At 55.6% G+C, this 23,050-nt stretch overlaps 1 protein-coding gene across 2 annotated transcripts in view; it reads left to right on the top strand.

Annotated features, from left to right (window-relative positions):
• The window catches only part of Akt1 (AKT serine/threonine kinase 1), a 21,427-nt gene extending 953 nt beyond the window's left edge, over positions 1 to 20,474 (top strand). Inside the window, exons 2-14 of one of the 2 annotated variants that reach the window (XM_028764551.1) lie at positions 2,307 to 2,442; positions 11,673 to 11,801; positions 14,364 to 14,475; positions 14,793 to 14,940; positions 15,365 to 15,496; positions 15,579 to 15,644; positions 16,250 to 16,318; positions 16,590 to 16,715; positions 16,784 to 16,912; positions 16,989 to 17,203; positions 17,398 to 17,485; positions 19,094 to 19,196; positions 19,535 to 20,474. In XM_028764551.1, coding sequence (XP_028620384.1) covers positions 2,397 to 2,442; positions 11,673 to 11,801; positions 14,364 to 14,475; positions 14,793 to 14,940; positions 15,365 to 15,496; positions 15,579 to 15,644; positions 16,250 to 16,318; positions 16,590 to 16,715; positions 16,784 to 16,912; positions 16,989 to 17,203; positions 17,398 to 17,485; positions 19,094 to 19,196; positions 19,535 to 19,614 — 1,443 coding nt within the window. In that variant the 5' untranslated portion in view covers positions 2,307 to 2,396 and the 3' untranslated portion in view covers positions 19,615 to 20,474. Of the gene's footprint in view, positions 1 to 2,306; positions 2,443 to 11,672; positions 11,802 to 14,363; positions 14,476 to 14,792; positions 14,941 to 15,364; positions 15,497 to 15,578; positions 15,645 to 16,249; positions 16,319 to 16,589; positions 16,716 to 16,783; positions 16,913 to 16,988; positions 17,204 to 17,397; positions 17,486 to 19,093; positions 19,197 to 19,534 lie in introns of those variants that run through there. The other variant, XM_028764552.1, reaches the window with a different exon arrangement.
• Positions 20,475 to 23,050: the final 2,576 nt, after the last annotated feature.

Genomic DNA, 23,050 nt, shown 5'->3' with positions numbered 1-23,050 from the left:
CGGCGGCCCGGTGAGTGCCCGCGCCGCGCCCTGTTCCGGGCCGCGGCCACCCCGCTTTGTTCCCGGCCGCGCCGCGCCTCGGAGCAAGAGCAGGAAGTGGCCGAGAGGAGGCCTGGGCGGGGAGCGCGCGGGGCCGGGCTGGTCGCGCAGGAGGCCCACGCCGGCGAGGGTGCGGGCGGCCGCTGCGTGACCTTGGGTGGCCGCTCCGCGGGGCCAGGTCGCGGGAGAGGGGCGCTGTTAGCGTGCGCAGTGGGGGCCGGTGCGCCCTGGGGCCTGGGGCTGCCCGGGCACTCGGCCAGCGAGGGTAGGAGAAAGGCTCGCCCCGTGGCCTGCGTGCGGTGGGAGGGCCCTGGGAAGGAGAACTCATTTCCCACGGACAGAAAGTTGTGCGCGGTGGCACGGTGCCCAGGCTAGCCCACAAAGGACTGCTAGCCCTCTTGGGCCCGGGAAGCTGCTTCCTGGACTAGGTGGTTTCTGGAGGTGTTGGGGCCTGGAGGACAGGCGTGGGCTCGGCCTCCGGGATCCCGGATACTGGCCGAGCTGATGGATTTGTCTAGAGAGGACTGGTTTCTAAGTTGGGCGGTGGTGGAACCTTGGGCCTCTGCTATGTGGCCAAACTCCTCCTCCCCCAGGCCCCTGGTCTTGCTCCAGGTGGCTAGCCTTGACTGCTTAGAGCCATCACTAAAGTGAAGGGCGAGTCGCCTTGGTGGGGCCCCAGCTGGGCGTGTGGCTCACGGGCCAGTGTCCCAGAGGGGCTGAACTCTTTAAGACTTAACAATAGCAACCATATGCCCTTACGGCAAGGCCCTCCACAGGCATGGTGGGAAGACTGTCCCATGCTCAGGGCTGCTGGATGTGGGCATTGGCGTTAACACTGCTGTGTTTCTTCACTCCATGTGTATGAATTTATTTTTACATGGCTCTGGACAGCTGACTGTCATCAGCAGACCTTGGGGCTGGGTGGGGGTAGGGGACATCCACAGAGAGATCTTGCAGTACAGCCCTCTGCCTCCAGGCCACACCCACCCTGACAGACACTGAGCTGGGATTTCTTCTTGGCTTATCTTTTTTCTTTCTGGTTTTCAGTGGCCACCTGCTTGCTGAGGGAAGGACTCTTTCCTTCTTGGGCCAGGTGTGGTCTTTCCTACTCTGGCATTTGGCATTTGACACATAGCAGCGGGCCTTCCTTTTGTTCCACTTTTAGCTTCAGACAAGGCAAAGTGACAACGACTCTGGGTGCCAGCTTGTGCCTTCTGGTCTAGAGAGATGACATAGGGGGCTGTCAGTCAGCTGTAGTAGACCCTAGTTGGGATCTGTTTCACAGTCTTTTTCCTGGGCCTGTCCATATGAACTCTGGGTGGAGGGACAGCACAGGATTCCTGGTCAAGGGGTGTCCAAATGCATGCTCCCAGAATGTCCAGAGCTGGCAATATTTGAAGGATACCTAGACGTACTTCCAGCAGAGAAGCAAAGGGGGTGATCTTTGCAAGATGAGCTGGCAGACTTTTCTTCGCGCAGGCTAGCCAGTTGGCCACTGCAGGACCCTTACCTGCCCTGTTTGTGGGCTCCTGGATGCTGTCATTGTGGGCCGTAACCACCTTGCTCTGGGTATTCCTTACCAGCATGCTGTCTCAAAATCTCTTTGTCCCAGGCTCGACTGAACCATAGATGGTCTAGTCCATACTCGCCAAATGGACGAGATAGCTTCAAGAGGCAGGGTGCCGTGTTTCTGAGGGCATCTGAGGTTCTGCCTGAGGAGCTTTTAGTATTGTCCTGAAGGACTTTGTCTCTGTTTTATCCATTACCTGATCCACCTGTACTTTCTCCAGTGTTTGCGTTCCTGTGTTCCTAACTCGAGCCATAGGAACCCTGTGACCTGCATTAGGTCTCCTCGACTGTGGGGGGGGGGGGTGAGAATGAGTGATAAGAACCTCTCACTAGTATGAGGCAGAGCAGAAGCAGTCAGGGCTGCCTGGAGGAGGTGGCCTATTTGCTGGGGTAGCAGATGGAGCAAGCCAACCAACAGGAAAAGTCTTTTGGAAACGAGTGCTCCAGCAGAGGCCAGCCTTGCTCCTCAGACCACCAGGCCTAGATCTGGGTGTAGCATCTACTGGAACAGGGTCTTATATAGCAACCTTTAGAGAGAAGTCAGGCAGGCTGCCAGAGAGTAAGGGTGAGGAGGGAACCTGGGAACCAGGGACGGGTAGCTCCCATGAGGGGACACGGGTAGTTGTGGGTCCTCTGCGGTTCATGAAAGCTGACCCCAAGCAGGACCCTGCCTCACATACTTCCTTGCCTTGTTCTAGACGCTGCGGCCAGGCCGGCTGGGCTCAGCCTGCTGAGAAGAGATTCTGAGCATCCCTGGGTTACCCCGGTCTGTGGGGGCCACGGATACCATGAACGACGTCGCCATTGTGAAAGAGGGCTGGCTGCACAAACGAGGTCAGTCTGTGCTCTACAGGAGGAGCGGAACTGAGCCTGGGTCTGCCCAGCTCTTAGATGTGGAACCAGGGGGGCTGCACTGACCCAGCAGGCAGTGTCAGTAGCCGTATCATATTGCTGCGTCTAGGCCTGCAGGACAGGGAGGGTGCCTTCCCATCATGGGGCTCTAGGTCTGTTTCAGGAGTGTTCAGGCCCAGTTTTTCCCATAGTATGGAGGTCACGGCCTCCTCCTGGGGCCTCTTGGCCAGAGGCTGAGGCCCTGTGCAGGGCCTGCCGTGAGTGGATTGGGGGTGGGGCCAGCTGCTGCTGCCTCGCTCCTGGCTTTCCTGGAAGGCAGCAAGGACGTGGCTGCTGTTCTAGGGCTGGCAGGTTGGTAGCCTGGGCACTGCCCAAGGGCTCCTGAGGGCAGGCAGGGCAGGGCTGCTCGGCTTGGCCCTTTGCCCACCTCGGCTTGGATTCCTGAAGTCAGGGGGCTCCTCATCAGCAGAGGTCCCGAAAAGGGGCTTGTCGGCATTAGAACTGAAAAGCTGACTGAGACTCGCTCTCCCCAGGCCCCTCACCTTCCAGCTCACCCGCCATTCTTCCTCCAGCCTGCCAGGAGTAAGTTTCAAAGCTAGTTCCCGAGGACAGTCACTTGCTCTTGCCCCAGGGCAGGCATCTCACCCCCTTCTGACTTCCTCTTCCTGTAGACCTGTTCCCTCCGGAAGCCCTAGGGTGATCCTTGCCAGTTCCAGCCTCTCCTCCCACTCTTCTTCCTGGCTCTCTATAGAAGGAATTGTACTTTTGGGTGGCAGGGGGGAGGATCCAGACACAGAAGATGGGAGGTGGGGACAAAAGTCGGCCTGGGGCTTCGTGGGGTGTATACAGCTCGAGCAGCGAGGGGCAAGGGCCACAGGAGCTACAGGAGGTGGGGGAGGATGGTCGGGACCCAGGAGGGCTCAAGCCAGGGTGGAAGATGTGGTCAAGTGTGCCAGAGAGGTCCCAGTCTGGCAGCTGCAGGGAGGATTCTGTGCTGTGCTTGGCCAGGAGGCTGTGACCTGTGCTCTTTGTCTGGCTCCAGGGTATCCTGCCCCCACCTGCCTTCCATGTCTCTTCCAGTGCATCCTTCCCTGGCCCGCTAAGCGTCCTGCCGCCTGAGCTCAGATCCCTGGGTCATGCCCTGCTGTCTGTCTGCCTCAACTCTCTGTCATCATGTGACTCGTTCTCTTGGGCTCCCTCTTCTTCCAAACCCCAGGCCATTCACAGCCTATTTCATGGACAGATGTATGTTATATGGCTGTCAGAGTTAGGGCCAACGTAGATATTGCTGGGCCTCACGTTACCTGGACATCTCCTCAGGTAGGAACCCTTCTGAGGCCTAGAGGTTGTCATATTATTCCTTGTGGCTGAGCTTTCTGAAGGGGCCAGGCAGAATAGGACATTAGGCCCTGTGGGCATGCAGAGGCTGTGTTTGAACCTGATTTATCAGCTCTGTCATTGTCCCCCTCCAGGAGAAAGTCATTGAGTTCTTTAGGCCTCCATCTCCCCTTTATGCCTTGGAAATGGCGGGTAAAGAGGTGAGACAGTGTGTTACCTGTGGGATGTCAAGTGGACACAACGCTTGCCCACCCTGTGGAACAGACAAGGACCCTCTGTCTTTGGGGTGGGGTCTTCCCAGCCTCAGGCGAGAAGAGATGTGCTGTTCTCATGGTCCTCCTCCAGCTCCGGCCTAGGTGGTCGGGGCTCTGCCGCGGGCGATAATGGCATCTGTATGTCATGTTCCTGGGCTGGATCCTCTTATTCTGCCCTGCTCTGGGCCAGCCAAGACTCAAGCTTGGCCTGCTGCTGCTTGCTGAGAAAGACTGTCTTGGTGATTTCTCCCTTGAACACCCCCAGCCCTGTATGCTGTGGGCTCCATTAGTTTGGAGTTCTAGCCCCTCCCTGTCTTGGATTACCATGTTACACTTCTGAGTCCGCTCTGTCTTACTTGGCTGGGGTAGGCAGGGAGGGAAGGCTGTTGCGGTTGTCTTTAGTGTCCCATGATCGCTCAGACACCTGGATATCTCTCATAGCCCTCCCTCTTTGTTGCTTTTGTAAGTTATAGCACTGCTGACTGGGAACTGAACTCATCTTTCCTGAGTCTCCCATGTCCAGCCAGGGGCTCAGAGCACGTTGGTTCTTGGCTGTATCCCAAGCTCGCTGTGGGCAGACCATGCCTTCAGAGCTATTTGGGCAAAGAAGAGAGAATGCTCCTCCTCCTCACTCTATGGATACAGAGACCCCCAGGTCCAGGTTTCTCCAATTCCTTGGGAGCTAGGTGCCCACTTCTCAGGAAGTGTCCTCAAGCCACTTCCCAGGAGCCCTGTTGGTGCTCTGGGCCAGAGAGTGCCCCCAGTGCCCAGTATCAGGGCAGACATTCTGGTTGTACATTGATCTGTGACTGGGTGTTAGCCTCTGGGCGGTAGCTTCCCTATGCATCCAACAACGTAGACCTATGGGAGGGAGGCTGGGCTTGAGCTCCTAGAGATGAGGGGGTGACTGGTCTGGTAAACCTCAGTGCTGGTCATGTATCCCCCCAGAGGCAGAGGTTTGGGGTTGACAAGCCATGTCTTAACAGTCTGCCTGGGGTGTACTTGTCCGGGACCTCTGGTTTCAGCCTGAAGATTGCAGTGAGCTGTGTACTGAGGCCACAGGCCTTGTGTGTTAGTCTTTGGGGTTCTCCCCTCAAATCCCTGAGGCTTGCTGGGCTGTATGCATGAGAGCTGCCCTGGCAGAGACTGTAGCCAGAGAATCTTCTCTCGTCTTCTTGGCCAGGTTAGCCATTGTCTGTGTCTCCTATCTTGCAGCAGTTGGCTAGACCTGGTGGGTCAGGAGACGCAGAGACACACAGTGAACAAAGGGTTACGTGTTTGGAGTAGGTAGCACATACCAACTGCAGGGCCACCTCGTGGGCTCACTCAGCAGACTTGGTTGAGGGGCCCAGCAGGGTAGGAGGAGCCTAGCTGTTCTCACAGGGTTAATACTTGGTAGGTGGAAGGAGTTTGGGCGAGGATGGAGGGAAGCTGCTGTCTAGTTTGGGGCTCCCTGGCATTGGGTGTGCGTCAGTGAGTGCTGAACTCATGATCTCTCCGGGCAGGGTCAAGGGTCCTGAGCCTAGCGGGCAGGTCAACACCTAGGGACAGTAGTGCTGCCGTGTGGGGGGACTGAGCCTGAGTGAGGTAAGCATGTCAGAGGTGGCAACTGAGTGCTCTGGGCCCACCCGTGGAGGGGACAGTAGGACAGTACACTGCCATGTGTGGCTGTGGTTGAGCCTTGGCTGGTGCTGGGACTGAGTTTCCTGTTTTGTGAGCGTGTTGAGTTCTCCCTTAAAAACAAACAACAAAAGAGGAAGCTGGGCAGCCTTCCACTGGGGTGTGAGGGTCAGTACTGACCCAGCCTGGTGACTCCAGAGTGGGCAGCACTTTTCTCTGCTTCCTGAGGACCATCCTCTGGACAGAATTATCTGAGTGGGGCCAAGGCACATGGAGGTCACCAGGAGGTGAGGAAGAGTGTGCGGACATGGGACCCCACTGAGCTGCTGGGTCTGGGGCAGCCTCTTGGCCCTGCCAGCTCTGCAGAGTGGCCGAGTGCACGGTGCAGAGAACTACTGAGACCTGGAAGGGGTTGGGGTACTGTGTGGACGGCCAGAACCGGGACCTACTGTCGCTGCTAGGATAGCGTGAGGGCTTGCATCAGGCTGGTTCCTAGAAGTGCCATGGGGTAGTGGGGAGAACTGCTGTCCTTCTCTGGCAGTCCTTTGCCCTGTCACACCCGAGCCAGGCCCAGAGCCAGCACTAACCCTCAGGCCCTCCCTGTAACAGTAGCTGTGGCTGTCCTAGCCACCCCACCATGGCTGGCGATCCACCCACACCCAGCACTTCCCCAGAAGAGTCTGCCCAGCCAAGACCTAGACTCCAGCCCTGCCCGGTGGGTAGAGGAACAGCTAGGAGCCCCTTAGTGCCAGAGGCCTGTCTGCAGGGAACTGCATGCTTCACTTTCAAAAGCCTCACTATCTTTTGCCTCTGAATGGCCTGTGTCCCCCACCCCTGCCCCGCCCCGCCCCCACCCCTCTCCTCCATTCATTTAGGTTTGGGTTTGGGTTTTTTGAGATAATGTCTTACTTTGTAGCCTTGACTCCCTTGAACTCAAGTGAGTTTCCTGCCTCAGCCTTTTGAGTGCAGGGAATACAAGTGGTACCACTATGCATGGCCTCCCGGTGTGTTTTTGCTTTGTTGGTTTGTTTGGGCTCTTGGCATAGGACTTAGGAGGTGGTGGCCCCCAAGACATTGTTCTAGAAGAGAAGGCTTCCCTACCCTTGGCCAGGGTCTGACTGGCCCACATAGGTTCTGGTATCTGTAGGGTGAAGGCAAGGCTGGGGCAGGGTTCTCCCTTGTGCTCTATCTGGGCCTCCTTTTAAAATGTTGTGTGTGTGTGTGTGTGTGTGTGTGTGTGTGTGTGTGTATGTGTGTGTGGTGCGTGCATTATGTGTGCAGGGGAGGGGAACTCTCATGTGTTACAGCCAGCGTGCATATGTGCCGAGGACAACTTACGAGTTGTTTCTCTTCTACCATGTAGATCCCGGGATCAAACTTGGGTCAGCAGGCCTGAGGGCACCTGCCATCTTACAGGACCCTCTCTGGGCCTCGTGGGCTGTGCCACAATGAGGTAGAGAGGGAGGATGGGTAAGGGGAGGGTGCAGCTTTTGGGACTCACCACAGGAACATCTGTGGGGTCTGTGAGCTGTCTCGTGTCTGGGGAAGAAGGATGGCTGAGAGGGGTTAGGCTGGTGTAGGGAGGCTAAAAGCCAGCATAGGACGGTGGTCATGTGGCTTGCACAAAAACTGTGGGACTAACCTGACAGGGATGATCTGAGTGGTATGGGAGGCTTGGGGCTGTGCTGTGTGTATGGCAGGGCGGGGCTGTAGGCCTTCCTTCTGCTACGGGGAGGGTGGGGAGTGCTGTGGAGGAGGTAGGTAGTGTAAGATGTGGGTGGGTAGACTAAAGTCTGGACCAGTGCTCGCTGTAGCTCAGGGAGCTGGGCTGGAGGTGGCAGTGGAGAGGCGGGCTACCCACAGTGGATTCCAGGAAGCTGGAGACCTTGCGCCGCATTGCAGTTGGGTGGTTGCTGTATCCTAGCTCTTCTCGGCTGAGGCCTGCCTGTGCAGTTTGTGTCCTGGCAGTCCGTCAACTCTGGTTATTTCTTGCCTCTCTGTGACCACTAGGGTCCCTTTATCTGAGCCTCAGCTTCTCCAGAGAGCTGGTGGGGACAGTGAACCCTATTTCTTCCTAGATGAGATTTTACATTCATGGGCTGTGCAAAAGCCCCCCTCCCCCAGGCCCAGTGAAGTGCCACTGCCATTAGTGCCCCACCCTGTGAGACACACATGAGCACCCCTCTCAGAAAGGCTACACCTGGGCTATATCCCGTAACAGCAGACCTGGGGTTCACCTGCTCATGGGCAGCACAACTTTCCACTGTCGGCCCCTTGGCCCAGCTCTTGGTCATTGAGTCTGCTGGGGGGTCAAGAGACATGGATCTGAGGATCTACACAGGAGCCTGGGAGGCTGGGCCTTGGAGATGACCTTGCCACCTGCTGACCACCCGCTGCCCAGAAGGCAGCAGGAGCTGGGCTAATGGCCCCGATGGGCTGCCATCAGCAAACCGCTTGCTCAATGTGCTGGAGAAGGTAAATGGGCGCCCGGCAGCTGTCGGTGCGATGGATGTGTTGGTGGTAGGGGACGTTTGGTCGCTGCTGTCAGCTGGCGCCTGCTCCCCGGGCCTGCTGGGGCTCACTTTGCTGTGGAGAAACAGCTCGGTGCCGCCTGGCGCCCTGCCAGCTGCCGCCTGCCACTGCCACTGCTACTGCGGCAAAGTGTTTATCCAGCAGTTTCCCCAAGAACCCGGGACTTGGAGAGAATGTTCACGGTGATCAAGGCCCAGGGGCCAGGCCAGTGTGAGAGGATGCTAGTTGTGCCTCAGCCTCTTGAGTGCTAGGATTAAAGACCATGTGCAACTCCCCCCTTTCCTAGTGTGATGATTTAGGTGCAGGAGGCCCTGGTGGAGAAACTTGGAGGCTAAGCCACACAGATGCTAGAAGGCCTAGACCTTGACATCAATGTGAAGCACCTCTGGGTACCTCTTCCCCTAGGATTGGACAGGATCTGGTCTTAGAAGGGTAGGTGGAGGTGGGCCCTGAAGTTGTTGGGGAGCCCCTGCCTCTTCCTAGGTGCTGGTCTTGATGCTAGAAGATGGAGCAGGTCCCTGGGTGGAGTGGGTACCGCCTGTCATCTGTGCATACCAGGTGTGAGACCTCCCGGATGGGCTTGCAGATGTGTAGGGTGGACAGCTGAGTTTACTGTGGTGTGAGGCTGGACTTAGCCCTGAGGGGTCTGCTGTTCTCTCGTTGAGAAGCTGTTGTCAGGCTTCTGCCCTCAAGAGCCACAGGGACCACATTGCGGAGGTGGCGCCTGGTCATTTGTCATCTGTCCGTGTGGGGCCTGGTAAGGCAATTCCAAGTGGAGGAGCCCGGCAGCTCTCGTGGACCATGTGCACCTGGATTCCCAGAGCTGTGTGGACAGGTGGAGGGCCCTGGCTACTGCTGTGCTGGACTCAACTGGACTCGCCTGAGCTCAGGGTATCAAGCATCCAGTTGGGTTAAGGAAGCCAAGAAGAGCCTGATTGGGTCAGAGCCTAGCACTTCCACAGAGGCCAGAATGGCTCAGGCCCAGTCTCTTCTTGCTGGACTGTGAAGAGAGAAGAGGGAGGCCTGCCAATGTTTGTATTCCCAGAAGAGACCCCTAGGGTAGGCAGGAGTATTCCTAGATACTGTAGAGCCACGGAGGACCAGGCAGCCACCTCTTATGTCTATCCTAGTGGCCCATTTCTGCAGTGGAGTAAGGTTTGGGGTCTGTCTGGATGGAACTCATTAACATGCAGTCACAGCCCAGGCTGCAGCTGGCTCAGCCAGTACCTCCAGTGACCAGTTGGCTAGACCTTGAGGCAGGAGATAAAGAAAGAGATCTGTGTGTGTGGCAGAGCCATGGCCCCCTTTCCTGTGAAAGGGAAAGACATCATAAGATCACTTCACTTTACGTTTCTCCTTGGCCACGTGGCCTTTGTGTGCTTTGTGTGGCCGGGGAGGGGAAGGGCACCTAGGCCCTCTGTGTATTTGTGGGGCTGGGCCCTAACCTTGTCCTCTGCCTGGTAAGTGCCACCCTGTCTCTATCTCCAGGTCTAGATTCTGCCAGGCCTGGGGGGTGGTCACGAAGGCTCAGAGCCAGTAGGAGATTCAGGGTCCGGGTGGTGGTCTCCGTGTGGGGCCAGAGCTGGGGCCCACACTGGGCACAGTGGGATGGGCAGCAGTTGGTAAATCAAGATGGATTTCTGGGGCGCGGGTGCGTGGCTCATCAGCCTTCGTATTCAGTTAGTGTCCCGGGGAGCAGCAGCTGCTGAGATGCGAGGTACTCCATCAGGGGCCGACAGCTCCAGACTGGTGCTGGCGGGTGGGCACACACGGCGGGTGGCCCGGGATACCCCCCAGTGCTCTGCTGTATTACTCTGAGCCCCTGCCTACCATGGCACCCTTTAGGCCCTGTGCCAGGGGAGGGGCTGTCGTTGGGACTCGGGGCATGTGAATACCTGCAGGTGTGTGCCACCTGGTCAGAAGCAGAGCTGGTGCCCGTAGGCGTTCATGGTACTTTGCAGAGCTGGGTAGGGACCCTGTTCTGTGTCCTCGTTATAAGGTCTCAGACCCTCTTCCTAATGAGGGAGGGTTGCCTTTGGCGATCAATTGCTCTGAGGCCCCCAATAGCGGTAGGAGTTGGCTGCGCTGGAGAGCTGGGCTTCAGGCTGCTAAAGATGGGAGGCAGGGTTGGGTTTAGAGGTACCCTAGTGGTCACATGTGGACTGTAGGCCGTTGAAGAGACTCAGAATGAACTTACCTATGCCCTGGAGGAGTCCTGGCCACATTTGGGCACTCGCCAAGAGTCAGGAGGACTTTCTTGCTTTGCAGCCCCTGTCCATTGTGGGGCTGGGGTCTGCATCAGTGCTGACAGGCCTAGGAGGTCTGCAGTGGTGACAAGAAGACGGGAGCCCTAGCTCTTGGAGCTGCTCGCCCCTGGAGTGGCAGTCTTGGCTTCGTAGTGGTTCTGTTCACTTCTTCCTTGGGCTCCAAGAGCCTCCCCTCTGCATCCCTTAGGTTCTCTCTCATCCCTCGTTGTGCAGGGTGTGGAGGGTTTGGCAGAACAAGGCTGCTATTTGGAAACACCTCCCAGGCATTGGAAGGGGCTAGATGGTGGGATGTGGATCACGGGTAGAGCCCTGCCGTATGCTGCCCAGAGCCCCTGCGGGTCCTGGGAGCCTGGAGGGGTCCAAGGTGGTGATATACTGAGTAGACTGTGTCTCACCTGGGAAAGTGTTCTCAGGGAACACCCAGGTGTGGTACATACTGTAAGAGGGCAGAGAAGGAAAGATGGCCACCCTCCCTGGGGCTTCGGAGTGAGATTGGGGCACTGCCTTATGCCCGAGATCACGGTGCTTGACCTTGTGACTTGGTCTGTGCCCAGGAGCACCTGGTGGTAGGTGGCCTGGACAAGCCATCGCTCACCACACATCCCTTCAGGTATCCTTGTTTAGGGCTCAGTGGAGCAGGCAGACTTTATCCTAGACAGAGCTGAGGGACCCCAGCCCTGTGGGCTGCCCTTCCTATCTTCAACCTAGTGTCCCCTCAGATGAAGAAGTTGCCTAATTAGTTAGTTCCCTGTTGTTCAGACTCCTTGCTCGGCAAAATGTAAATTAAACATTTTTTTCCGGGTGTCAGTATGAAAAATGACAGTCGCTGGGAGATCACAGAGGACATCTGCTCTGATTCCTGAGCGTGGTGCCTGCGTATGGCTGATGTTGCAAAACTGGAGGGAACAATGTTCCCGTGTACCTGGGCGACCGGGGCGGGACTCAGCTGGGCGTGGCACTGTTCCAGCTGTGGCACCTCCTGGGTCTACTGTACAGGCAGACCCCTAGATGATTCTCCCAGCAAGGTGCACTGGCAGTTGTGCCCTGGTGCCAGTGCCTTCTGGGAAAGCTGAAGTGTCCCAGGTCCCTTCCCCACCTCACACTGTACTCTACCTGGATCTGTGTGCCTGGGTCCTCTCCGGTGTCTGGGTCCTCACAGTAGAGTTCACATGTAGCTCTTTATGTCTCCCATCCCCTGCAGGGGAATATATTAAAACCTGGCGGCCACGCTACTTCCTCCTCAAGAATGATGGCACCTTTATCGGCTACAAGGAACGGCCTCAGGATGTGGAGCAGAGAGAGGCCCCACTCAACAACTTCTCAGTGGCACGTAAGTGTCTTAGCCACATGGGTTGGATGGGGTGGCTAGGCAGGCCAGCAGGGAGGCTAACACTGCCCACTGAGAGACCCGAGGAGAGCCTCCTGTTGTCCTAGGGTGCTGGGCAGTGCTGGCCCTGAGTGTCACCTCTTCTAGGACTGGTTAATGGCCAGCTCTGGCAGGGCCAGGGAGTCCTTGCTTGAAGACTGACGGGTCTCCATGTAGTGACTGGACCTGATCTAGAGGGTGGGTTGACCAGGGTCCCTGTGGATTAAACAGCCACTCAAGGCCATTCCTTGGAAACTCTTGAGTAGACAGTGGGAGGAGAAGCTCCCAGCTCTAGGAGTGAATGACATCCCAGGGACTGTCTCCGTAATTCTCCCAGGGAAGGCCATCAGAAGCCCTTTGCCCTATGGGTCTTGTGTCTCCTTTAGCTGGAATGCCAGTGGGAGTCAGCCCTGCTCCAGAATTGGGGAGGGTGATAAAGTTGGGGCCACTGTGAAACTGTCTTGAGAGCTTGGGGCCGAGGTGCTGTGTTCTTGTTCTCTGTGCCACATTGTCACAACCCAGTTCTGCCTGGAGCTGGACAAGGGTAAGTTTGACAGTGTTAAGCAGCAGCAGTAAGCCAGAGCGGTTACTAACTGCAGACTCTGGGGTTCTCCTTGGGCTGTAGTCTGGGGTGTAGAGTCTGTGCCTAGCATAGCTTGGTCTGCATTTATCCCCACAGCCTTCTTGATATGCTCCTGCCCTGCAGGTAGCTCTGTTTGACTCACCTCAGATCCTAGGGGCTTCCATCTCCCGTCACTTGGCCAGTCCCCAGGTCTGCCCCAGATCCTCAGGGCTTAACATAGGTTGCTGCCTCTACAGCTGGATAGGAATCTCAGCTTACTTCTGCAGGAGGAAGGAAAGGGGCCTCTCTGGGGCAGACACATAGGTATATGTACTAGCCAAGGGGCTGCCGGGCAGTGGGCAGGGCTTAGCCTTCAAGGTCTTGGGCCTCAGGAGGTGGACAGTTTATGCCTAGCTGGGAACAAAGCAGGGCGGGGCTGTTTTCAAGCTTTTCCTCTGAGATGGGCTCTGGAGGGAGGGCTTAAGACCCCCACTTGGTGCTAGTTTTCATCTGCATGCCTGACAGGCTGTCTCAGATGTGCTGGAGACAAGGCTCGGGGTGATTTTCCACCCCTCCCCCCACCCCATGTTGACACAGGCCTTTCCCAAGGCTGGGCCTCAAGCCCCTCTTGGCCCCTTGCTTGGCAGACTGCCCCTTGCTCATTCATCGGAGCCTGGAGGCCCCTCACATTGCCAGGACCCAGACGATGGAATGTGGGAGGCCCCTCAGTCCCTCCTCCCTTACAGAGCCTTGCCAGGAAGCCCTCTTGCTGCATACATACCCTCAGGGCCTAGGCTGTCCTGAGATCCACCCTTAAAGGTGTACATATAGGTGTGTCCACCAGATGTTGATGCTCCGGATATCCCCACTCCTGTGTGTGCTCCCCGTGTGGGGTTTGGGTGCTGCATAGAGGTGTAATTTTCCCAGAGACTCTGTATGTTTTTGGGAAACAGCAAGATACTTCTGTACTAGAAGGGGGGGTGGGCTGTCTACTCCTCAATCCCTGAGGCCTACCATGAGTTAGGGAACAGCAGGTGAAGGAAAGAGGAACTTTAGAAGTAGTTATGGTATAGGACTAACTGATCTAGCCTGACTGGCTCCTTCACCTCCAGAGCGGAACATCTGGCAGCTCTGGCAGGTCTTGGGACTCTGCTCTTTGAGAGGAATTACGACTAGGAGAGGATGGAGCTGGCTGTGGTGGCTCATGCTGTAATCCTGGCACTCAGGAGGCTGAGGCATGATTACCTCAAGTTCAAAACCAGCTTAGATTACATAGGGAAAAGAAAAAACAGAAAAGCCAGGAGTGGTGGCTAAAACCTGTAAATTCAGTACTTGAGGGTCAGAGGCAAGAGGATTGCCATAGTTTGAGACTTCTGGTCTACATGGAGTTTTCCAGAACTGCACAGCAAAGACCCCGTATCAAACAAACAAACAAAAAACTTTAAAACTGTTTACATTTTATTATTTTGTGATTAAAGAAAGGTGTGTGTTTGTTTTACGTATGTGTGTATATGGTGCTCTTAGAGACAGGAGGAGGGCCTCAGATCCCTGGAACCTGAGTTACAGATGGTTGTGAGTTGCCATATGTGTGCTGGGAATTGAACTCTGGTCTTCTGGAAGAGCAGTTGGTGCTTTTAATCAACGAGCCATCTCTCTAGCCCCTGAAATAGATATGTGTTTGTCTGTTTGTTTGTTTGCTTACTTGCTTTTCATTACATGGTCTCTCTGTGTAGCCCTGGCTGTCCTGGAACTTGCTCTGTAGACCAGGCTGGCCTCAAAGTCATAGACATCCACCTGTGCTAGGATTAAAGGTGTTACCCACCACACCCGGCAAATACACTTTTAAACTGAGGATGGGACAGGATTGAGGTCTGGGGACTATGGTCTGTCTGGTAAGGGCTGTGAGGAGAGTTTCAGGGAGGAACAGGGGACGTATGCAGATAGACGCTCCCTGACTTCTTTAGAATGCCAGCTGATGAAGACAGAGCGGCCAAGGCCCAACACCTTCATCATCCGCTGCCTGCAGTGGACCACAGTCATTGAGCGCACCTTCCATGTGGAGACACCTGAGGAGCGGTGAGTGGGCAGGGGGTAGAGAGGGTGTCAGGAGCAGTGGGCTATGCCCTCTGCTCAGGCCCGTGCTTGCTTGAGAGCCTGAGGCCTCTGCTGAGTCCATTCTGGAGAACTAGACTGGAACACTGGGTTGAGTGGAGCATGATGGGAGAAATGTTAGTGTCCCAGGTACCTTGAGGTTTCTGATACTCTTGAGTGTATGGAGTCCGAGGTTCTGGGTGGATGCCTGCAGCTTCAGGACCAGGCAGCCAAGCTACTGGAGGGTGAAAGCCATGGAACAGCTCCTCCTGGCGCCTGAGGCCTCACTTGACCCCCTGCAGGGAAGAGTGGACCACTGCCATTCAGACTGTGGCTGATGGACTCAAAAGGCAGGAGGAGGAGACGATGGACTTCCGGTCAGGCTCACCCAGTGACAACTCGGGGGCTGAAGAGATGGAGGTGTCCCTGGCCAAGCCCAAGCACCGTGTGGTGAGTCTGGGCTCTGCTTCTGCTGGGGTTGTCAGGGGTTGTGGGGGGACCTGGCAGGTCCTGGTATTCCTGTCTGGCTTCCTGTGTGGGTCTGGGTATCCAGACATGGACTAAGGATACATGTACTGGGAGTGCTTGTCTAGCATGCATGAAACCCCAGTACTTAAGAAAAGCAAAATGAAGATACTCACTGGCTCCTAAGGCCCAGTGCTCTAACTAAATTGTGCAGAATCCTTCACTGACCCCACAGGCTGGCAGATGGAAGAGTGGGCCTGGCTTGTGTCCAGCTCTCTTGCTGTTGGCTAACTTGGAGGAGCCTTGCTCTCTCTGCACAGTCAAGCCGAAGGTGGCATAGATGTTTATTACTATAGGCTAGTTGTGGTGAGCAGGGCTCTCCCTAACTGGGCTCCGTCAACTCCCACAGACCATGAACGAGTTTGAGTACCTGAAGCTACTGGGCAAGGGTACCTTTGGGAAGGTGATCCTGGTGAAGGAGAAGGCCACAGGCCGCTACTACGCCATGAAGATCCTCAAGAAGGAGGTCATCGTTGCCAAGGTGCAGGGAGCGCAGGGTTGGAGGGAGGGTGAGAGGATTGGGATGCAGGGGAGATGGGAGCTCACTTGTTTCTGCATTCCAGGATGAGGTCGCCCACACGCTCACTGAGAACCGTGTCCTGCAGAACTCCAGGCATCCCTTCCTTACGGTAAGTAGTGGCCATCAGTCTGGCCCCTGCGGGATTGGGATGAGTAGGCCTAAGTGGGCCGCTCCCACAGAGCTGCCTTTGCACCCACACCCCCACAAGGGCTTCATGGGCATCGGGTGGGCTGATGGAGGGGTGGGGCTGGAAGCCTGCCCACAGCTGTAGTGTGCAGGAGGGAGTCTGCTCTTCTTCTCACTCTGCTAAGGCCTTGAGTTGCCCCAAGTCTCCTTCCCTGCAGTCCTCTGAGACCCGTCTTTCGGGCTGACCCTCGGGGTTTATTGTGACTGAAGCTTGCCAAGTTCCAGGGTCAGCACTGTGGGCTTACTGCCTTTAAGCAGGGGCTCCTGTTGTCCATGATGGGAAGGCTGTTGGGGTGGCTCAGCACACCAGTTCTAGAAGCTCTAAGCTGTTGTGTCAACCGCCCCACCTGGAGGCTCTTGGGAACCCCAGAACTTGGTATAGTCCTTACACTTGAACCTAGTTTCAGGACAGCCTGGGCTACGGTGCTGCCTTATCTCAAGACACTAAAATGTGCCTTGGGGTGGCCTGAGGGCCAGTGTCACTGTACTCCTTCCTCAGTGCTTAGGCTTGCCCTGTTTCCATTTCAGGCCCTCAAGTACTCATTCCAGACACACGACCGCCTCTGCTTTGTCATGGAGTATGCCAACGGGGGCGAGGTAGGGCCATAGGCAGCTTCAGGCCTGGGCACTTGATGGGTGAACTTGTCCCTCTGAGAGCCTTGTAATCCTCTCTGTAGTACAGCTCACTGGTGCTGCCAGCCCTAGCCACGTGAGCCTGCCGCTGCTTGGTTTGGGATGTCTTATTTTTGCTGGAGTCCCCCAGTCTCCAGTTCTCCTTGGGGCTAGTCCCTAACCTTCCCTCTGTGGGTCAGGGGTGGCAGGGGGCCCTCAGGCAGGCAGGCCCTCCTCAGCGCTCTCCACCCCGCAGCTCTTCTTCCACCTATCCCGTGAGCGTGTGTTCTCGGAGGACCGGGCCCGCTTCTATGGCGCTGAGATTGTGTCCGCCCTGGACTACTTACACTCCGAGAAGAACGTGGTGTACCGGGACCTGAAGGTGTGCTCCTGGACCAGGGGAGGCAGGGACTGGGAGTGTGGCCACACTAACTGGGGCTTCCCACACAGCTGGAGAACCTCATGCTGGACAAGGACGGGCACATCAAGATAACGGACTTTGGGCTGTGCAAGGAGGGTATCAAGGACGGCGCCACCATGAAGACGTTCTGCGGAACCCCCGAGTACCTGGCCCCTGAGGTGCTCTGCCACTTGCTGTGTGCTCCCCCACCCCCTCCCGTGCCCCCAACATGTGTTGACAGAGTTCTCTATCTAGGTGCTGGAGGACAACGACTATGGCCGTGCCGTGGACTGGTGGGGGCTGGGCGTGGTCATGTACGAGATGATGTGCGGCCGCCTGCCCTTCTACAATCAGGACCATGAGAAGCTGTTCGAGCTCATTCTCATGGAGGAGATCCGCTTCCCACGCACGCTTGGCCCCGAGGCTAAGTCCTTGCTCTCCGGGCTGCTCAAGAAGGACCCTACACAGAGGTAAGGGCTACCAGGGCTTCCGGCTCCGCCTCCCTCTGGAGAGTGCTGCTGCCCACTGTACCTGCTGTAGTCTCAGTCACATGTAGCCAGGGCGGGGTGGTCACGCAGCTCGGGATACCCCCACCCTGAGAGCGTTCCCACGACCTGTCACCTTGCGTGCAGTGTCTGAGCCCTGACCTGTCTCCTCCCCACAGGCTCGGTGGGGGCTCCGAGGATGCCAAGGAGATCATGCAACATCGATTCTTTGCCAACATCGTGTGGCAGGATGTGTATGAGAAGAAGGTGTGCATCTGGCCACTGTGCTCATCTCTGGATCACACGTGCGTGTGCACACGTACAAATACTCACTCTGGACACTGTCTGTCTCTGGATCACACGTGCGTGCACACATACAAACACTCTCACTCTGGACACTGCCTGTCTCTGGATCACATGTGTGTGTGCATGCATACAAACACTCTCACTCTGGACACTGTCCATCTCTGGATCACAGGTGTATGTCCATGCATACAAACACTCTCACTCTGGACACTGTCCATCTCTGGATCACAGGTGTATGTGCATGCATACAAACACTCTCACTCTGGACACTGTCCATCTCTGGATCACAGGTGTATGTCCATGCATACAAACACTCTCACTCTGGACACTGTCCATCTCTGGATCACATGTGTGTGTGCACACATACACTTTCACCCTGGACACTTCCCGTCTCTGGATCACATGTGTGTGTGCACACATACAAACACTCTGACTCTCCGGTTTTCGCTGGCTCAGACCCCCATGCTGGGCTCACATGCCCTCACAGAGCCACAGGGGTGTGCACACCCTCCTTACTCGCACAGTAGAGGGTAGTATGCTGCCCTGCACAACTTGCTCAGTCGCCTGGCCTCTCTAGACCCTTGATTGTGCCTGTGTTGCCTCCACCTGTGCCCTTGCTCCTGCCCTCTGCCTGGAGATCTCCTGTGCCCCATGTTGAAAGCTAGCTGAGGGTGGAGAGTAATGTCTAGGTATCTCCAGCTCTAAGGAGAGCCTTATCTCACTCTGGGACGGCACCCCCTTCTGACACAGTGGAGGCCACTGCAGAGAGCCTTGTACTCATCCCTAGGTGTGGTTTTCCTCAGCTCCTGAGTACCCTTGGCCCAGGCTGATGAGGGACATGGCAGGTGGACTCAGCACCATACCTTAATGTGTTGGGTGCCCTGTCACCAAGCCTGCTTTCAGTGTATCCAGCCTGCCCCCTACCTTGAATGTTCCTTCTAGAAAACAAGGGACACCTTTCCTGCCCCATACCCCACTAGAGACCCCACGTGTCGGCATGTAGTAGCATTACCCTCACACCAGATCTGGGGGATGCCATTTGAGGATCCTTGCCTGTGGGACCCAAAAGGATGTTAGCCTCTAGTGTACACACCACTTTCCAGTTTATCTCTTCTTCCTGGACTGTCAGTGAGGCAGGTGAGCTCACCTGAAGTCGACTTCCTGCCCTTCCATATTTAGGAAATTTGAGCCAGACAATGGTGTCACCACTGCATGCCTTTGGTCCCAGCACTTGGGAGGCAGAAACAAGTGGATCTCTGAATTAGCCTGGTCTACAGAGGTAGTTCCTGGGGCTACACAGAGAGAAACCCAGTTTCGAAAAACCAAAAGAAAAAACCTCAGAAGGAAAATGATAACCAGGGAAAAAGGAGTTCCCACCCGCCAGAGATGGGCAGTTACTACCTTCTGTCACTCTGGACGTCTCTGACTCGCTCTTCCCTGCCTACACTGCCCTACCCAGTTCCACCTCCTAGAGCTGTGCCTTCCTGCTAGTGGCCCACAGGAGGTCAGTATTGCCTGGGAAGGAGGGGCTGGAGCACGGTAATAACCAGTTCTCCTCTTGCTCCTCAGCTGAACCCACCCTTCAAGCCCCAGGTCACCTCTGAGACGGACACCAGGTATTTCGATGAGGAGTTCACAGCTCAGATGATCACCATCACGCCGCCTGATCAAGGTGAGGCAACCCTGCTCTAAGGCAGGAATGCCTTTTTTTCTTTGAACTAGAGTTAGTAAGGTGGTTGTGAGCTGCCGCGTAGGGACTGGGACTGAACAGGGGTCCTCTACCAGAGCAGCCAGTGCTCTTAACCACTAAGCCATCTCTCCAGCCCCAAACCCACACTTATTTATTTTTCAAAACAACAAACCAACCTTTGGAGGGTGGTAGCAACCAGGCGGAGAGTGAGTATTCTGGGCCTGTCACTGCCCGCTCGCAGGGCCTCCTTGTATCCTCTACATGTGTCTGGTGGGCGGGCTGTTTCTGGAGCCTGGTCTGAGCCCTCCTGTGTCCCACAGATGACAGCATGGAGTGCGTGGACAGCGAGCGGAGGCCGCACTTCCCTCAGTTCTCCTACTCAGCCAGTGGCACAGCCTGAGGCCTGGGGCAGTGGCTGGCAGCTATGCGCTCCTCTGCATTACCGAGTCCAGAAGCCCCGCATGGATCTTCTGTACCTGATGGTTTTGTTTCTCGGATGCGCTGGGGAGGAACCTTGCCAGGCTCCAGGACCAGGGAGGATGTTCCTACTGTGGGTAGCAGCCTACCTCCCAGCCAGGTCAGGAGGAAAACTAGCCTGGGGTTTTTCTTAATTTATTTCATCCAGTTTGAGGCCAGACGTGTGGCCTCGGTGCCCAGAACAATTAGATGCAAGTAGAAAACTATTAAGGACTGACGCAACCATGTGCAGTGTGGGCTCATGGGTCTGGGTGGGTCCTGTCACTGTCCCCAATGGCCTGTCTACCCTGGCCGCCACCTGTCTCTAGGGTCCAGAGCCAAAGTCCAGCGAGAAGGCACCAGAGCACCTCACTGTGGTATGCTAGCTGGCTCTCTCCTCTGGGGTGGGAGAGGGCACAGAGCCGCTTCAGCCCTAGGGCTGGATGGGATGGCCAGGGCTCAATTTAGGTTGACAGAGGAACAAGAATCCAGACTGTTGCCGTGTACCATGCTGTTCAAAAGCATTTAGGGGATGTTAATCTTGGTGACAGAAGAGCCCCTGCCCTCCCGCTCCTGTGTGGCAGCTCTTGGTGGACGCCCTGGGAGCAGCCGCCTCACATGAGCCCCTTTCCTAGCACTTGTCCTTTTAGATGGCTTTACTTCTCCCGCTGTCACCCTGGCCTGTCCCCTCCTGGCCAGATACTGGCCATTGCTGCACCATGTTTTTTACAACATTCAACTTCAGCATTTTTACTATTATAATAAGAAACTGTCCCTCCAAATTCAATAAAAATTGCTTTTCAAGTTTGTGGTTTGCTTTCTGGTGCAAGGTGTGGGAGCCCTGTGTGGGTTGGAGGTGAAGGGTGTGGCGTGGGTCCCTTCAGGGAACTGGTCCCTGAGGCGCCAGCGACAGCCTTCAGGGGAGGATGTCTTCCTGGCAGGTCACTCCTGACAGAGAAGTGGGGGATATTGACTGTCTCTAGAGTCCACTATGGTGACCCTCCCTTAGCTATCCAACACACCTGCCAGCTCCAGCTGCTGCGTGTCTGGCAGAGCAACAAGCCAGACCCATACCAGGAAGGATAACATGCTGGGGGTTCAAAGAGCGCTCAGGAGGCCCTGGTTGAGGTCACAGCACATCTGTGACTGAACAGAACTGAGGACTGCTCTGGGTTTGGATGGAGGTGACAGGAGCCAAAGTCACTTAGGAGTGTCAGCAATCCTGAGTCCCAGCTGCCACCAAGATATACTGAGTGTGTTGCTGGTGACACCTGGTGGCTACTGGTGGAACTGCAGCCGTCAACAGCAACTGCTCAGCAAAACATTTTGAGGCCTCTAGAGCCAAAAGCTAGACTCCCTTGAAGGTCTGGACTACACATATACAGCGCCTAGTGGCTGGCGGCCTTGCTAGGGTGGTGCCTGACTCCTGCAAAGGTAGGGCAAGTGACGGTCTGGATCCCTGGAAGATAAGAATATCCACTTCTAGAACAGCCCAAGTTTTTCTCTGGGCGACCACAAGCCGTTCTGGAACCGTACATGGCATTGCCTGCTGTACTTTGAAGTAAGATTTGTAGACAAAAAAACACCAGATCTGGATGGTGGTACACACCTTAGTCCTAGCACTTGAGTTCAAGGCCAGCCAGGTCTGTGTGGTAAGAGTCAGGAAAGGAGGGAGAAAAGGAGGGAGAAAATAAGCACAGTAGTGTTTTCTGTGACCCTCAAACTTAGAGCTAAAAGTTACCTAAAGTAGGTGAAACATAGAAACAAACACAGCTAAGGCCAGGGCTGGGCCAGATGGAGGCTACAGGCTGTTCTTTCCATGACACCCCTCAAGGATGTTTCTCTAGTATAGAGGAAGGGGCCCTGAAGTTGTGTCCCCATCACAGAGGTGGGTAAGGCTCTTGGCAGTAGCTTCCTGAGCCCACTGTTACTCATGTAAGCTGCCCAACATAATCACTGTAGGCTGTTGGGAGCCAGGCATCTAAGGAGTGCTCTTGGGAAGTGGTACCCTCTCCCCAAAGGCAGGCCTGGCCTAGCCTGACCAACCAGAGCAGATGAGGGGATAGACCCTGAAGCCATGGTATGCTCTGGTAAGCGTAAATGAGGTAGCTCAAGTAGTCTAATTCACAAGGTAGACAGAATGGTGCTTGCCGGGGTGGGGACCAGTGGGAATGAGGTGTGGCCACTTAATGGCTATAGTTTCCATTTAGGGAAATGACCAGCTAAGGCCAAGAAAGAAAGTTTACTATTTATCTATGGGGACTGAGTTGAAACAAGACCTTTTGAGCTGTGTTCTGGGATATGGCTCAGTGCTTGTAGTGTGGCACTATTTTGGGGAGATGTGAGCAAACACCTACCGACCCCAGCTAGGGAACCAATGACAGCAGAGTACAGATGCCACCGAAGCCCAACCTAGAGAACCATGAGTTTTACAGAGGTGGCATACAAGAATATAGGTGAGGGGTTGTCTACAGGAACAGAAATGCATCGCCAAAGCATGGGTGACAGCTCACAAAAGCATACCCCCAAACAAACTACAGGCAGCTGAACAGGCTAGAGAGTGGTCCGAGCCTCTGAGGCAGCTCAGCTGATCGGAGAATGCCTGGGAGGACAGCCCTAGTGAATCTGGTCAGTTTCAGTGACTTCCTGAAGCTTACATGCTGAGCTTAAGGAGCTTCCCTGCAGGAGGAATGTTACCATGCCCCACCCCCAACATCCTGTGTTTTTTTTTTAATATTTATTTATTTATTTATTTATTTTCTTGATGAGTACACTGTAGCTGTCTTCAGACACACCAGAAGAGGGCATCCAATCTCATTATGGATGGTTGTGAGCCACCATGTGGTTGCTGGGATTTGAACTCAGGACCTCTGGAAGAGCAGTCAGTGCTCTTAACCGCTGAGCCATCTCTCCAGCCCAACATCCTGTGTCTTAAAGAGCTCTCCAAGACGGAAAACTGCTACATGACAATAATGGTGGCAATGGCTTTGTCAGGCATGGCTTTCACTGCAAGGGAGGGGTTGGGCAGTCTGCACTAGGAGAGGGGAGGCCTACCTATGGAATATGAAGACTGGTGAGAATCTTGTCCATCTCTTCTTTATTGGTAATTCAGACTGCTTCTTGTTCCCTCCCTTGTTCTCAACACGATGAATACCGTCAAGGATGCTCCGATCCAGTGCAGGCCCCACTGGCAATGTGCCGTGCTCTGACCCAGTGCAGGCCCCACTGGCAATGAGCCGTGCTCTGACCCAGTGTAGGCCCCACTGGCAATGTGCCGTGCTGACCCAATGCAGGTCCCACTGGCAATGTGCCGTGCTCTGACCCAGTGCAGGTCCCACTGGCAATGTGCCGTGCTCTGACCCAGTGCAGGCCCCACTGGC

The sequence above is a fragment of the Grammomys surdaster genome, unplaced genomic scaffold (genome assembly GCF_004785775.1).
Source record: "Grammomys surdaster isolate TR1022 unplaced genomic scaffold, NIH_TR_1.0 144, whole genome shotgun sequence".
In the NCBI taxonomy this organism is placed as follows: Eukaryota; Metazoa; Chordata; class Mammalia; order Rodentia; family Muridae; genus Grammomys; species Grammomys surdaster.
Note: the sequence above shows the minus strand (reverse complement) of the source record. Positions and strands in the feature narration are given on the sequence as shown.